Source organism: Ceratotherium simum, chromosome 2 (assembly GCF_057802395.1).
Source record: "Ceratotherium simum simum isolate JZ-2026a chromosome 2, ASM5780239v1, whole genome shotgun sequence".
NCBI classification, from domain to species: domain Eukaryota; kingdom Metazoa; phylum Chordata; class Mammalia; order Perissodactyla; family Rhinocerotidae; genus Ceratotherium; species Ceratotherium simum.
In genome coordinates, this window is record NC_141901.1 from 22,476,007 (window position 1) to 22,490,492 (window position 14,486).

Sequence of the window (14,486 nt, forward strand, 5' to 3'; positions counted from 1 at the left end):
AGTATTTGTCAAGGTTTATATTTCAATCTGAACTGAAAGCCAAGAGCAAATTATCTTTTACTAGCACATGTTCTGGAAAACTTTTACCCTGATTCAAGGACACAGGACTTGTTCCAAAGTTTTTAGATTAGATATGGCTCATAATGCCTGCATATTTTCAAAACCCTGTATCAATAAATGAGCTGGAAAATACCACGTACTTGTAACCTTGCTGATGAGATTTAATGGGTACACACAATGTGCCAGGCACTAGCTGGACATATTATATTCCTATATAAGCTTCATGACCCATATTCCAAATCACATCTTTTAATATAACTGAAATGTTCACTAAATATATGTTCACTAAATATACTAGTATCATTTGTTAAAACACTTTTACTTTTCTAAGAGGTTGTTGAAGTTAGCAAGAAATGGTACCAGTGATTATAATGCATTTATATTTAGGAATCATTTTTACAGAAAACAAAGATAACTTTTTTTTTATTAGAAAAAAATGCTATATTTTAATAAAGATCACCATTTATGAGAATGCATACCAAATTAGTCTTAAAAAGAAACAGCACAATGACAGAAAACTTGATATACTACACCTTCGAGGAAGCTGCAACCAGGCTAAGTGGAAATAAACACACAACTCCCACCACCTCCACACACAAATATGTACAGCTTTAATAAGCAAAGATTTAGAAAACACATTGGAAGAGAAGGATGAACACACTCATATATGTATGTGTGTACATGTTTTCCTTAAACACATACAACATGGTTTTCTTTCATTTTATTCAGCTCAAAGAAATTCTTGATCTAAAACTATTTTATGCCTAACACTCTACATAGGAAAATCATAAAGCAAAAGTTTACGTTTTCCTGGGAGCTGTTAACTGGAAGTATAAATGTGTTTTGCATTTTTTTAGTGTAAAATCCACACACAAACAGAAGTTGTTAATATAGTGCTTGCCATGTAAGTGTAAAATTACCAAAAGGCTTTATATAGTACCATTTACATCACAGAAGAGGAATATCGATGATGAATAGGTGATCAGTGCTTCCAAACTCTTCTAATACTTACATATGGGAGATCTAAAGAGTACAATATACTTCAACTTATAAGGAATTGTTTTCTTCCCACTGATAATGTGCTTCCTGACTACTTTCTACTCAACTACTGCCACCTTCCGGGAGTCCTGACACACAAGGTCTCTTCTACTGGACCCTGCAGTTCTCGCTGCTCTTGGACTCGGGGCCAGCTTCTGGGCTGGGGGCAAGGCGGCCTCGCTTGGCCCTCAGGCCCTCCCTGGGGCTGTCGGCCGAACTTCTCTCGGGAAAGTTACTGACCGAGAGAGACTTCGTGGTGGGTTCTCGGAAGGCAGCACCTGAATCCACTGGGCTTTGTTGAGCACCCTTGACCTGCAACACAAACATCTTTGTTACAGGTTTCAATCACAGTCACATTTCTACAACATGAAAAATAAAACACTTATGTCACCAAAGTTTAAGTTCTTCTTCTCTCAGAGCTGTACACAGTTTTGCTATTGCTTCTTCCCTAACAACAGGCCCCACCTAACAGAGAAGCTAGAAGGGTGTTGGACGCGACCTCTGACAAGTCACCTTGCAAACTTTCCTTGACACCTCTGATGGCCAGTGTCCTTGACACTCCCAAGGCCAGTGTGACATTCTCAGATCAGCAGGTAAGCTCTCTGAGGGCAAAGACTACGTCCTCTTAACCTTTGTATCCCTAGTGCCCAGAATGTGCTTTACCACCCGGCAATTGTTCAATATATACCTAAGAGAGAACCCCAACCAGCTTCCATTGAGCCCCTGCTGTCATTCAAATGAATATAAGCCAAGTGAGTAATACCTTCATAGGGTGGGAGCTTTATTTACAACATTTCAAAGACCTAGAACCTGTTCCTCATATAATGGCATTTTAATCATTGTCCTTACATTGTTGCTTTGTTTCCATATTGGATTCGGATTATAGCCGAAGAGCAAATCCCCTGAGTCACTCCCCCTTTTAAAAAGAAGAGGGATCTCAGAAAATGTGAGGCTTTAAGAAGCATATTGAGAGGGATGAGTAGCTTTTTGAGGTTTACATAGTAGTGAAAGAAGATGAGGGGTCCGGAAAAAGAAAGAGAAGCAAGAGAGATGAAGTACAGAAAAGATTCACTTAATCAAAAAAGACAAGAGTGGAAGATTCAAGTAGGAAGATCTTGACAAGAAAAAGAGGAAGGATTCTCAACAAGGGCGACATGTGTTCAGTGCTGTTGCTGGGAAGCAGCGAGGGGACAGATCACTTCCAGAGCAACTGACTGCCCGTGACCTCCTTCTGAAGCAGTAAGAAGAAAGAATGGAAATTATTTCCCCATTTATATTCTTTCCACAGGAAGTATGTGGTTTTAAAAGGCAGCTAAATACTTTTCATTACAGAAAACATAGTAAATCTGGTCAACAGATCAAATCCCTGGAAAGCTTGCCTCTGCCTCAGATTATGTGCAGGACACTTAAAAAGAGCAGCCTTGAAGGATCAGGACTTAATGGAAAATTCCCGTCCATGGAAAGTTGAAGGAAAAAAACAGAGTTTTACTGGTACTTTTTAAAATTTTTTTCAAGTAGAAAGTGATGCAAAAGACAGGTGTTTCCCTTGAACCAATCAGATGCAGGCAAGTCAAACCTTTAGGTTCACGATTAAAAAAAAGAGAGAGATCACATTGGAAAAAGAGAATCTGAGCCAGGAAAACTCCTTAGCTTCCCCCTCCAGACTCATATTCTCTGATACTGAATTGAGGAAATTGTAGTCTGTGATCAGAGTTTAAACTCGATTGGATCCTCATGTTGGTTAGTTAGCCTCAGACTTGCCCATAACCTGACGAGGTCAAATTCACCGAGTATTTAAACTATTAGATGCACTCATAACCCAGTTTTCTTACAAACTGTGTCTGCAGCCACAGTGGGGAGAGGGCAAGTGTGCAGATGGCTCAGTGAAAAGGAATCTCATTAGGAGAAAACATGCAAGGCCCCACTCTGACGGATGCTATGCTGACGGCATCACTGTCATCCTCTACAATTTAGTGGCCCGTCCTCTGGCAGTGACCGCCCACCCAGGTTCAGCAGACCAAGTCTACACACAATCACCGACTCCCTTGTCCCCAGCAAACCAGGAGCTCCTGGGTTTATTCATCCCAGAGACGTAACAGAGAATGCCCCTCACCTCATCTGCATTTTACCTGTTTTCCCCTTTGAACTTGTCAGATGTCACAAAGGTCCTGCTAAGTGACCTAGGGAATCATCTCTCTCAAAACTCAGCCAGTCACTTCAGGAGGGGGCTCATAATCCTGAGCTTCTAAGCAACTGCTTTAGGAAATGATATCTTGCTTTGTATTTTTCTAACTGAATGATGAAATATGCTTAACAGATGAGGCAAGCATTTTATAAGGTGACTCGGAAAATGCTGAATTTAATTAAAAATCAATAGACCAGGTTTTGGAGAGTTTGCATCTAATCGTGAAGTCGCCTATAACCTCCTCTGAAGAGGAACCCCCTCCCATTCACTTGCACAAGTGCACAGACTTGCTTAGCAATTCATAACCGCTGCTGCCTACTGTGGCCTGTAGCTAATGCCCTGAACACAGATCTGCAGGAAACCATGGTTACTACTCCATACTCAACAGACTCAACAGCAGCGTGGAGCGCTGGCCCCCTAGTGTGCAAAGCTCTTATTCTTAGATAATAAGTCTGATCTCCACATGCAAACTGCTTTTACATCAATTCCTCATAAAAAAACAAAAAATGACCCATATGGTGATTTCATAAGATGATTTCCTAACACACCTTTAAACATCTATAACTGCAGTCACCTCGGCAACATTAACAGCTCCATTCATTCAACAAGTATCTGTAGAACGTCAGACACTGTGTTAGACGTGAGGACACAGGTAGCATAAACATAATCAGGAACCTCACAGAACTCATACTGGAACTCAGACGGCAGAAACTCAAGCAGCTATTACAATAAAGTGAGCCACCATGAAATGGTGGAAGTCCAGGGTACTGCCTCTGTGTCATGATTTTGTTTTGCGAGAGCCAAATACTTCATTTGATCCCCATAAGTGTGAGACAAACAGGAATGGGTACTTATAAGGACTGAGGAGTCAGGAGTGGCTCCCAGTCACTCATCTAAGGAAATGGCACAGCCCACACCAGAACCTAAACCCGACCCCTCCTGTATTGCAAGTCAGGGGTTACCTTGTGACTAATAGCTTTGGTCAAGCTTGGAAGCTTCGCTCTTTAGGAGCACTAGTTGTTTTATCAAAAAGAAGTTGTTCTTATGGTCACTGGAAAGTCAGGACCTACTCCAGTATACCCTTCAGTGTTTTGTTGTTACCAGCATCCAAAAGTTAAATCCAAATGTGAGTGAATGAGAGAGAGAGAAAGAAAGAAAGAGAGAGAGAAAAAGAGCCGGGGGGCGGGGAGGAGGTTTGCACAAAATGGTGGAATATTTCTAAGACAAGTAGTGGATGGACCAATTTTAATGAATGAAAGAAAATCTAAGACCCTTCTTCGTCACCCCTGAGTTAAAAAAATTTTTATTATAACATAATTTATGAACAAACTTAATACCAGGTATAAATTCCTCAATGCTTAAAGCTCTTATACGTCAACATAACAAATTTGCAAATATGTTCTTGTTTTGATGCAACTAATCACCAATGTCTTTGTATTTTGATATCCAAAATCCTACTGAGGAGCACGCCTGCTCATCTAAGAATTGTTACATTACACAAATAGGGGTTACTACACTTTCGAAGCTTTGTTTGCTGGTTCAGATTGCATACTTAATCAAACTCGGACAAGTAAGCAAAGTAAAATCACAAAATTTTTTAAATTCCTGACTCTATTCCAGCAACTTCCAACAATATTCCTGTGATCCCTAGTTTGAGAAACACTGGGAAAAGAGCAAGACTGTGGAGTTGAGAGAGACTAGCATTATCTCCAGGCAGGTTAAATCTTTATGAGTCTTACTTTCTTCATCCCTTTATAATACTACTCACTGTGAGAGTTCAATAAAATGAGAAAATCAACTATGAGAATTCAATAAAATGCATATATTTTGTATATATACATGGTAGCTGCTATGGATTATAGTAATGAAACAAAGACTTGTTAAGCAAATATTAATATTCTCTTATGCTTTAAATAACATTTCCTGGGCTGTTTGCAAGGTACATAGAGATCACTCAGGTCCTAGCCCAACCCTCAACAATCAAAACAGAGAAATCCATGAACAGAGCTCCTTTCCTTAGACATCTACTGAAATATGTGCTTTTTGTAGAAAGTAGAGTAACAAAAAAAGAATCGGCAGTTGGGCGGCAGATGGGTGAGAGGAAAAAGGATGAAACAAGCAGTGCCCAATGCCTATGCCCAAAGAGAAACTACCTCTTCACATCCTTCAACGGTAATGCTCGAAACTTTCTTACATGTCCTTTGAGTTCCGATCTAACAACGCCATTTCCCATCAGACTATTTATAAGTGGTCTGCTGCGTCAAGGACGAGATTGTGGGCAGGATAATGTAATGCTCATCCTCAGGTCTGCTCACTCCTCTCCCCAACACTGACTTATTTATACCGCATCTAGAAGGTCAGACTTTAAAGAGCTCCTGAGTCAGAGGGCGCAGTGTCAAATCCTCACCCAGATAACGCTGTAACTTCCTGGATTTCAAACGGTAGATACATGTGCACAGGCGTTTACCTTTTGTGATCTGCTGCCACCAGCTGTTGGTTTGGAGGTCTCAGCATAATTTTCTTTGTCGAGACTCAGTGGGGATGGTGCTAACTTCCGTGCAGCGAGATGGGGGCTGGTCCTAGTTGCCATGGTTGTCCGGCGCAGGACATAGGGACTTGTCTTTCCTGTTGGGATATCAGCAAACCCTAAGAGGAAAAAAAGGCTGACTGTCAACGCTGCTGGGTCCAATTCTATCTACAGTGGAAACGACATTCATTAGGTAAAGTTTTAACGAAGATAAGGGTAACTCCAAAAACACTTTCTCCTGGCCACAGTGGACCATGGATTAACTTCACAGTTACCCTGGGAGTCATCAAATTGAATAAATAACTAGCAGGTTCTCTCTTATTAGAAACATAAGAAACCACAATGAGAAAATAATATTAAGCAGAAAATTTTTTCCTGCTTCTTCTATGTGGATGTCTTAACTCGCATTTGCCTAAGATCTGAAGAACACACCAGCAGGCTTAACTGTAAAATTTGGATTCAAGAAAGTAGGACGATAAAATGGAAAGGAAAAATTAAACAGAAAGGCTAGCTCTTGTTTAGGGGGATAATGTAAAATGGTCACAGCTACTTCAGGTGACAGCTCCCATGCAGAGCAGGAGGGAGGAGAGACTTGACCTTGCTCAGAGTGGCCTCACTCTCTGCACACACACACCTCCTTCCATTGAGGGGACGGACAGGACTTGTGGCGACCATAAGGAGAAAGTCAATCCCAAGGATACTAAAGACAGCATATCACACACACTCCAGGGCGGCATTAATGGCTAACTAAAGCAGTGTTTGTTTCTGTTTTGTTTTTAACCTTTAACTACAAATAAAAAACAGTGATGAGAAAGATAGCTAACTATTTTTGAGCTAGATTTCCTAAAGGCTAGAGTTACTCAGAACAGTGCTTCTGAAACCATCTACGGCAAAGAATCAGCTCTGATATTTTTGGAGGGGAGGGGTGGGGAATAATCTGCTGTGGAATGATATTTTTGTATAATACAATAAGAATCAACCAACAGAAAAACGATTATGTGCTTGGATGTTGAAACAATGTCAAATTGCTATGAAAATTTTAAACTCTTACTCTTGATTTCCGCACGTTTTTTTTTCTGTCATGGACCAGGAACAAATAGTTCCTAGACTGGCCCCAGTCCCTGGGCAACGATTGGAAGACCACTGGGGTTTAAAAAAAACGTGGTAAGTGGCTCCAGCCAGGGGGCCAGCGTCATCGGGCCCATCCTCCAGCTCACCTACTACCTAGGTCAGACATGACCAAAGGTAGCAAAGCTTGAAGGGTGTCCTTGATTTGGGATTTTTCAGCACAGAAATATCAAATTCTAAACAGGTTTTTGACAGTCATTTTCAAATCTATGAGCCCTTTTTGTAGTGTGACATGAGTAATTAGATCCTAGTCATTCTCTCATGACAGAAAGGAAAATATATACCTTATCAATTTAAAAGTGGACAATCACTTCTGAAGATCAATTCATACTGTTGCACAATAATGTAAAAAATAAATGTTTGTCTCTTTTCTATGAGATTTTTTTCTTTCTTTCTTTTTTTTTTTTTGCTGAGGAAGATTCACCCTGAGCTAATATCTGTGGCCAATCTTCCTCTATTTCGTATGTGAGCTGCCACCACAGCATGTCCACTGATGTGTGGCAAAGGTCCACACCCTGGAACCAAACCTGGGCCACAGAAGCAGAGCACGCTGAACTTAACCACTAGGGGCTGGACCTGTATGTGAATTTTTATGTGGACTTCCTTGTATGTGAATTTCTATGTGGACTTTCAAAAGAACACACATAATTTTTAAATTATGCGTACCTTTCTTTACAACTTCTGGGAGTCCCTCTGGCTCGAACTCAGTGTATTCCACGTCCTCTGCAGGGTGGATCCCACTTTTGAGTGCTTTCCTGCTTTTCTTAGAAAACGTCTCTGGGGTAGAAGGCGTTCCTTCCCCATTCTCACGAATCCCACTAGACCTCTGTCTTTTGCCTGAAGCTTTATTTTGGCCGGACGATAACTTCTTTTCAGTAACAGAAGGGACTGGAGATGGTCCTGGAACAACTGAATTTAGCAAAGGAGAACTTTGGAGACTAAGTTTAGATGGTTGTGAACTCAGACGAGCAACTTGTGTTTCTAACATCTCTTTGTCTTTCTCCAACTTCTCATGGCTTATAAGCAGGGAGCAGTACTTGTCCAAGTATTCATCTGCCTCCTTGCTTTTTTCTTCAAGAGTTTCTTTCAGTTCTTTCATCTCAGTCATTAATTCATCTACATTAGCATCCACAACAGTACCTGTCATAAATAAAGTGACACATCATGTGTAACTTGATGCTTCTCTAGTTAACACTGGGCATCATAATGCAGGTAACCTTACACTTGTTTTTTGATTTTTTTGGAGGACATGGGGAGATGTATCTGTATATGTTCTTATAGTTCAAACAACTCTTGTTTGGGAGGGATCATACCAAGGTACATATTCTAGTAAGTTACATACTTATTGAGATAGCTTAAATAAAACCCACTGAAATCTCAAACTCATATTTTAGCCAATCCATCAAACTTTCTTAAAGTGATCATATGAGATCAAATGAATTAATTTACACATCCTCTATTTTCCCCTGTCCATTCTTTCCATCATAAACGAATGAACAACAAAAGTTGGTAGAGAATATAAAGTCTCTGTTGTTACGGCTTTGGGAGACAGGAAGGGGCCAGTGACAAGGCAAGCCCAAACCATTTGGAAACAACGGAGGAGCTGATGTACAAGAGCTTGAGGGATACGGCAAGTAGAAGTCTTAGTCAACTTGTAGTACCATGGTCAGCATTAAATCCATTGGAAAAACTCCCTGGAGCCCCAATCTATCCTCAGTACTCTTCTCAACAGGAAAGATTACTGACCCACCCTGCAAAGCTGTGGTCCAGAAGAGCCACTCCTACTACGCTTGCCATAATCTACCCACACAGTAAGGGCATTCCACTCTGGGGTGTAAGTAGAGAAAAGTGACAAGGAGAGTTGTCATTTCTCTTCTTTTTTATTTTATCTCCACCTCCAAAAGTATAGCTCCCCAACCCTTCCATTTAGTTGACCCACTAGGATGGGCCAAGGACAACCAGAATCAGCTGTTTATAAATTACCAATGCCAGCTCAGATGCCAATCTGCCTTTGACGGAAGAACTAGGTAAATGGACATCCACATGAAAACTCTTCTTGGAATGGCTTGTTAGCAAAAAGTGCTGTCAGTTTTTTGTATGTTTTATAGAACAGAAGATGCAATAATTCTATTTCAAAATGCAGGCTTCATTCTGAATCCTAGTAATGTCTGCAAGCTGAGCACAAAATTCAGAAATTGAAAAACTGATAACTGCTGAAAATCGACAGTAATAGAACAGAGCACTGAAAATACTTCCTATGCACATACACCATCCGTGTAGGGTGTCACTAGTGGAAAACGGTTCTGGCTTATTGATGTGCCCAGTTCACGCCCACCTGTTTTCTGTTTCTCTCGTGCAGCTTCAAGGTGAGACAGCTCTTTCTGCAGCATTTCCTTTTCCTCTTCCAGCTGTTTACAGGATTTGATCAACAACTTTATTTTCCCCTGGGCACGTTCATTTTCCTTCTTCAATTGATTTGCATATTTTAGATTGTCCACCTACAAAACAAAAGTAATTCCACCTAAAACTTTGAATTGCTTTTTATGAGCATATGGAAATATTAATTAAGAGATATAATTAAGAATCATATATTACCAACTTAAGAATTATTATGTCTAAAACAAAACATTTAAAGATGCATAAAACAATTCACCTTCTCTACTGTACTCAGTTTCCTAGGTCGCCCCAGAAGACACTGGTTTTGTCACTCTCTTTCTTAGTATCAGCAAGCATAAATCTTGGTTCCTAAGATAATGTCCTATTAAGTAGCCCACTATGTCTGTGTTTATCCAATGGGAATCACACCTGGGGAGTGGGGGTAGGGGTCCACGGACATACTGTTGGTGAGTCAAAAATTTTCAGTAAGAGAATTGTGTTCCCATTTGTAATCTTGTGCTATTGCACAATTTCAATACCTAAGATGGCATCTGTTTTAGTCACATGGAGTGAAGACCAAATTATCGCTCAAAACACAAATTCAAATTTTATAGTTGCTCAAACAGAAAGGAATAGAATGGTGGGAGAATTGTGTCATCACCCACTTCTCAGCCGCACCGTTCGCAGTTCCTTAACTGCAACTGCAAAATCCAAACAAAGCTATGAAAAGGATTTAGGGGCAAAACTCGACCTGAACAGATACGAAGCTATTTATAGTCTTTATTTATCTCACCTTGTGAGAATAGTCATACATTTTGCTGCAGAAAGATGAATTGGATTATGAAGTATTACCCCAGACCCCGCTGGGATATTATGCACTGTATTATGTAATATCTTAAAAATGCAGAATTCTAAAGCAATCTAGCTCCAAGAGTTTCTGATAAGAGATCATGAACAGGGGCCGGCCCGGTGGCACAAATGGTTAAGTGCGCGCACTCCGCTGCGGCAGCGCAGGGTTCACCGGTTCAGATCCCAGCGCGCACCGACACACTGCTTGCAGAGCCATGCTGTGGCGGTGTCCCATATAAAGTGGAGGAAGATGGGCACGGATGTTAGCCCAGGGCCAGTCTTCCACAGCATAAAAAGAGGAGGATTGGCAGATGTTAGCTCAGGGCCGATCTTCCTCACAAAAAAAAAAAAAAGAGAGAGAGAGAGATCACGAACATATAAGGCAGACCACACTATTTAAAATAAAAAAAGAACCTGAGCATCACAGTCGTGTTGCAAGTAGATTTTATTCTTTGTATATTTCATCTCGAAACAACTTATTAGCAATGTTGTGGTAAATCTGCACTTTCAGAATTTTCTATTTCTGATTCCAACCATAACTGGATTAGCAATCCATTTAATTCAATTTCAACAACGCTTATCAACTGGTACCTTATTAAAACTATATGATATCTGAATAGACTCAGCTAATAAGCAATGTACCATTTTGTACATAGTATATATATAAATAGACATTCCCCACAGAATTGTCGAAGATCAAAAAAGCAGAAAGTGAGTAAATAAAAAAGTAGACCCGAAGCTACTTCTTTCTATTATTAAACCTAATTTCTCTCATTTTGTAGCAGCAGAACATAACTGATCATTAATGTTATCTTGAATTTTATTAGTTTGTATTTTATTGGTATAGTTCCTTCACCTTGATAGTCATGTAAGAGCTATAAACATAAGAAGCTTATACCTAGTTTTCTGTTTCAATATACAATTAACACCACAATTTTAAAAATTTCAATCACTCTAGAAGTGAAGACCTTTACTGAAAGATATTTATTTTCCAGGTTCATTATTATGCATTCTGGATGGTAGTCATTTTATGAAAAATATCTGTAGGAATGAAAACAGCCTCCCTTTCCAAGTAGAATCACTGCAGCACCATCTACAGTCTAACAATCCTGAGCCCAGGGTTCACCTCCTTTTTTCCTAAGGAAACAAGTTTTATGATCCTTGCGTGGAGAGGAAGAGGAGAATGGACACATACGTGCGCCTGATCAAGTGGTGTGCCATACTTTGATCTCCCCATAAGCCACAGGAAAGTGGGTTTGCTGATAGCAGTGAACTTGGAGATCAATCAAGCAGGACTTTGGAATTACCCACCAAATTATTATCTACAGCTGGAGGGGCCTGCCCTAATCTGTTATCAGCTCGACCTTCATATCCATCTTGAGAAGTCTTGAACATCCTCTAGTTTGAAAGGATTCACTGAGCAATGGATAAAGTTTATTCAAGCTATGAGACTGCAGGCCATCCACTGATTTTTAAAAATAACTCAGCGGAGAATTGATGAACAATATTATTTTTTGACTACGAAATAATTTTCATAAAAATTAAAATGAAAGCACTTAATTCTATACCATTAAAACCACTATCATCTGTATGAACCATTCTAAGTCATGAAGTTAGGAGAAGCGAACATACCTTGGCTTTCTTCAATTCTTCTAAAATCTCAGTGGTTGCTTTCAAAGCATTATTGAGTTCTTCTTTACTGGACTTTAAGAGGTCCATCTCCACCTTCTGTGAGCTGAGACATTCTTCTTTAGAAGTCAATTTCTCTCGATATGTCTGGATTTCCATTTCATACTAGGGCACAAAAATGTTACTTTAGCCAGGAGACTCAGCTAAACAATTGTAGGGAAAACAAAACAAAAAACTGCTGTTCCAAGGACCATTTCAAACAGTCTTTGTGACTTTCCTACTATTCTACTCCAAGATGGAAATGTAGTTTTAAAAATCAAGTCATAAAATAAGACACATGCAAGTAACTGGGGGAAAGATAGTGAAGTTAATACGATGGGACCTTTCGTAAGATTATACAGCATGATTATAACACAGAACACTGACCTTCGTGCAAAAAATGCCTCATTACCATGGTCAAAACACACTCTCCAGCAACCCCGGTAACCAAACCCCACGTTTTTACCTGTTTGTTTGTATCCAGAAGCAAAGTCTGGTGTTTCTTTTCAGCTTCCTGAAGCCGTAGGTGATATTCAGCTATTTCTTCTCTCATTTTCTCTTGCTTTTCCACCTGGTCTTTGTGTAAGCAATCCAAACTCTTCTTCAATTCACTGTTTTCTAACAGAAGCTCCTTCAATCGACCCTAATGAGAAAAGCAGGAAAATCACAGGAAAATAATTAAGAACTTGCATATATATCTTTAGGAAATTCTGAGTACTGAGGGGGAAGAAATAGTTTACAGGCAAGACAAAACCTATATAGAATAGTGCTATAATCCTTAGCAACGTATTCACTTTAAATTGCGACTTCATCTCCAGTGAAAATTTCCTCTGCTCCAGCCCAATCACCCACAAAGTCACGTCCGCAGGGACCACAGAATCTCAGAAACCTCGACTTCAGCTAAACCACTCTGGGACCACACCTTCCTAGGCTTCCAGGCTCGCTTATTTAAGTACTTGCATTGCAGTCATTCCTTGACCTCATCAACAGTACCACCACCACCACCTCCACCCTTCATATTCAAGCCCCTCAGATTTATGTCTTTTTCCTCGACCAGCCTAGATTCCACATTCAATCACTATACGACTTTCCTTCCAAATGCCCCCAACTCTTTGCCCCTCTCTCCCTTCCCTGTGCAGGACTGGCAAAACCCCAGCCCTGGAGGCATCTGGCTTCCCCGCGCCTGATCCCAAATAGTTGTTTCCATACATGTTAATACACATGCAGTGTCCACTTCCTCATCGCCCACTCACTTTTTAACCCCCTCCAACCTGGTTTCATCCCAAACTCCTCCTGAAATAGCTTTTCATGGCATCATCAGCCTCCGTTTGCACATCTGAAGAGCACTCTTCAGTCCTCATCTCATTCTTCCTCTAAGTTGATCTGACGCTGCTGACCACTCCTTCTGTCTTGAGATAGTCTCCACTTTTGGCTTCTAGAACTCAACACTCTCTTGGTTTGCCTCATCACGTCTTCTTGTTTTCTTTGCTGGCTCTTCCTCCTTCATCTCACCCTGCATGCCGGAGGTCCTCTGGACTAGGCCCTGAGCCACCTTCTCTTCCCCATCATATTTTCTACCACTTCCATAATTTTGAAATAACCTATATTCTGAACTAGCCAAATTCCTGTATCCACCCTAAACCTTCCCTTTAAACTCTAGCCTCCTGTATTTGGTGTTACTTTAGATTTTATTCTAATTCTTTACCCTGGCCTTCCTACTGCTCCAATCTTTTTTCTTATCACTTTCCATCTGACTCCAGCCACAATGGCTTCCTTTCAATTTCTAAAAAATATAAATATCTTTCTAATTTCAGAGATTTCATCACACTGCTCTCCAGACCTAGAAGCCTCCTTCTTCTGCCCTGTTCTTCGCATGGTGACTCCTCATCCTGCAGGTGACATTCTCTGAGCACCCTATCTAAAATAGGTTGTTCCCTACCCTCATACCCCACTTCCCAATTATCGTGCAGTAAAGAATCTTATTTGTTTCCTTTATAGCACTGAACAGCTTATGATTATTTCATGTTTCCTATTTAATGATTTATTGTGTGTCTAGAATGTAAGCTCTGAGTACAGGAACCCCAGAATAGCTATGGTTCAACATTCCATCCCCTGACTTTAGTAGGGCTTATTATTTATAGAATGAATAAATGAATGAATAAAGCCATTGCAAACTAACACACTTATATGTATGGACTTGAGGCTGAACACATCACTTTTCCTTTTAGTAGAGCCTGTAAATGAAATACAAATAACAATATGCTGGGGATTCTCCCACGCTGCTCAGTACCCAAGATTTCAGCAGATGCAATACTCAAATACCATCCACAGGAACTCCTTCCACAAAGCTTTGTCAGGAAATTCCATAAGTCAACTGCTGAGAGTAAACGCCAAAACTTGACAATTTTCATTAGATTAAATCCTGTATTTAAAGAAAAGTACAAATTTCCCCAACTCCTTATGCAGGCTATTACAAATATCATTTCAAGTTTTTGTGATTATTCAGGGTCATAATCACAACTATATTTTGCTCTCTTTTTCTAAGTACTACATAGGGATGAAGTTGCATGAAGCCTATATGGATATAGGAATGTCTACCATTTAACTAGGTTTGGCAGATGGGTTTCATTGCATCTGCCAGCTCTGCGTGCATGG

General features: G+C 40.2%; 1 protein-coding gene across 3 annotated transcripts in view; it reads right to left on the reverse strand.

Annotated features, from left to right (window-relative positions):
• Nucleotides 1-466: 466 nt before the first annotated feature.
• The window catches only part of CENPF (centromere protein F), a 58,212-nt gene continuing 44,192 nt past the window's right edge, over nucleotides 467-14,486 (reverse strand). For all 3 annotated transcript variants that reach the window (XM_014783344.2, XM_087439100.1, XM_087439103.1), the window contains 6 exons: nucleotides 12,298-12,474; nucleotides 11,796-11,957; nucleotides 9,274-9,436; nucleotides 7,605-8,078; nucleotides 5,751-5,929; nucleotides 467-1,410 (listed from right to left, as the gene is read on the reverse strand). In XM_014783344.2, coding sequence (XP_014638830.2) covers nucleotides 1,207-1,410; nucleotides 5,751-5,929; nucleotides 7,605-8,078; nucleotides 9,274-9,436; nucleotides 11,796-11,957; nucleotides 12,298-12,474 — 1,359 coding nt within the window. In that variant the 3' untranslated portion in view covers nucleotides 467-1,206. The remainder of the gene's footprint in view (nucleotides 1,411-5,750; nucleotides 5,930-7,604; nucleotides 8,079-9,273; nucleotides 9,437-11,795; nucleotides 11,958-12,297; nucleotides 12,475-14,486) is intronic.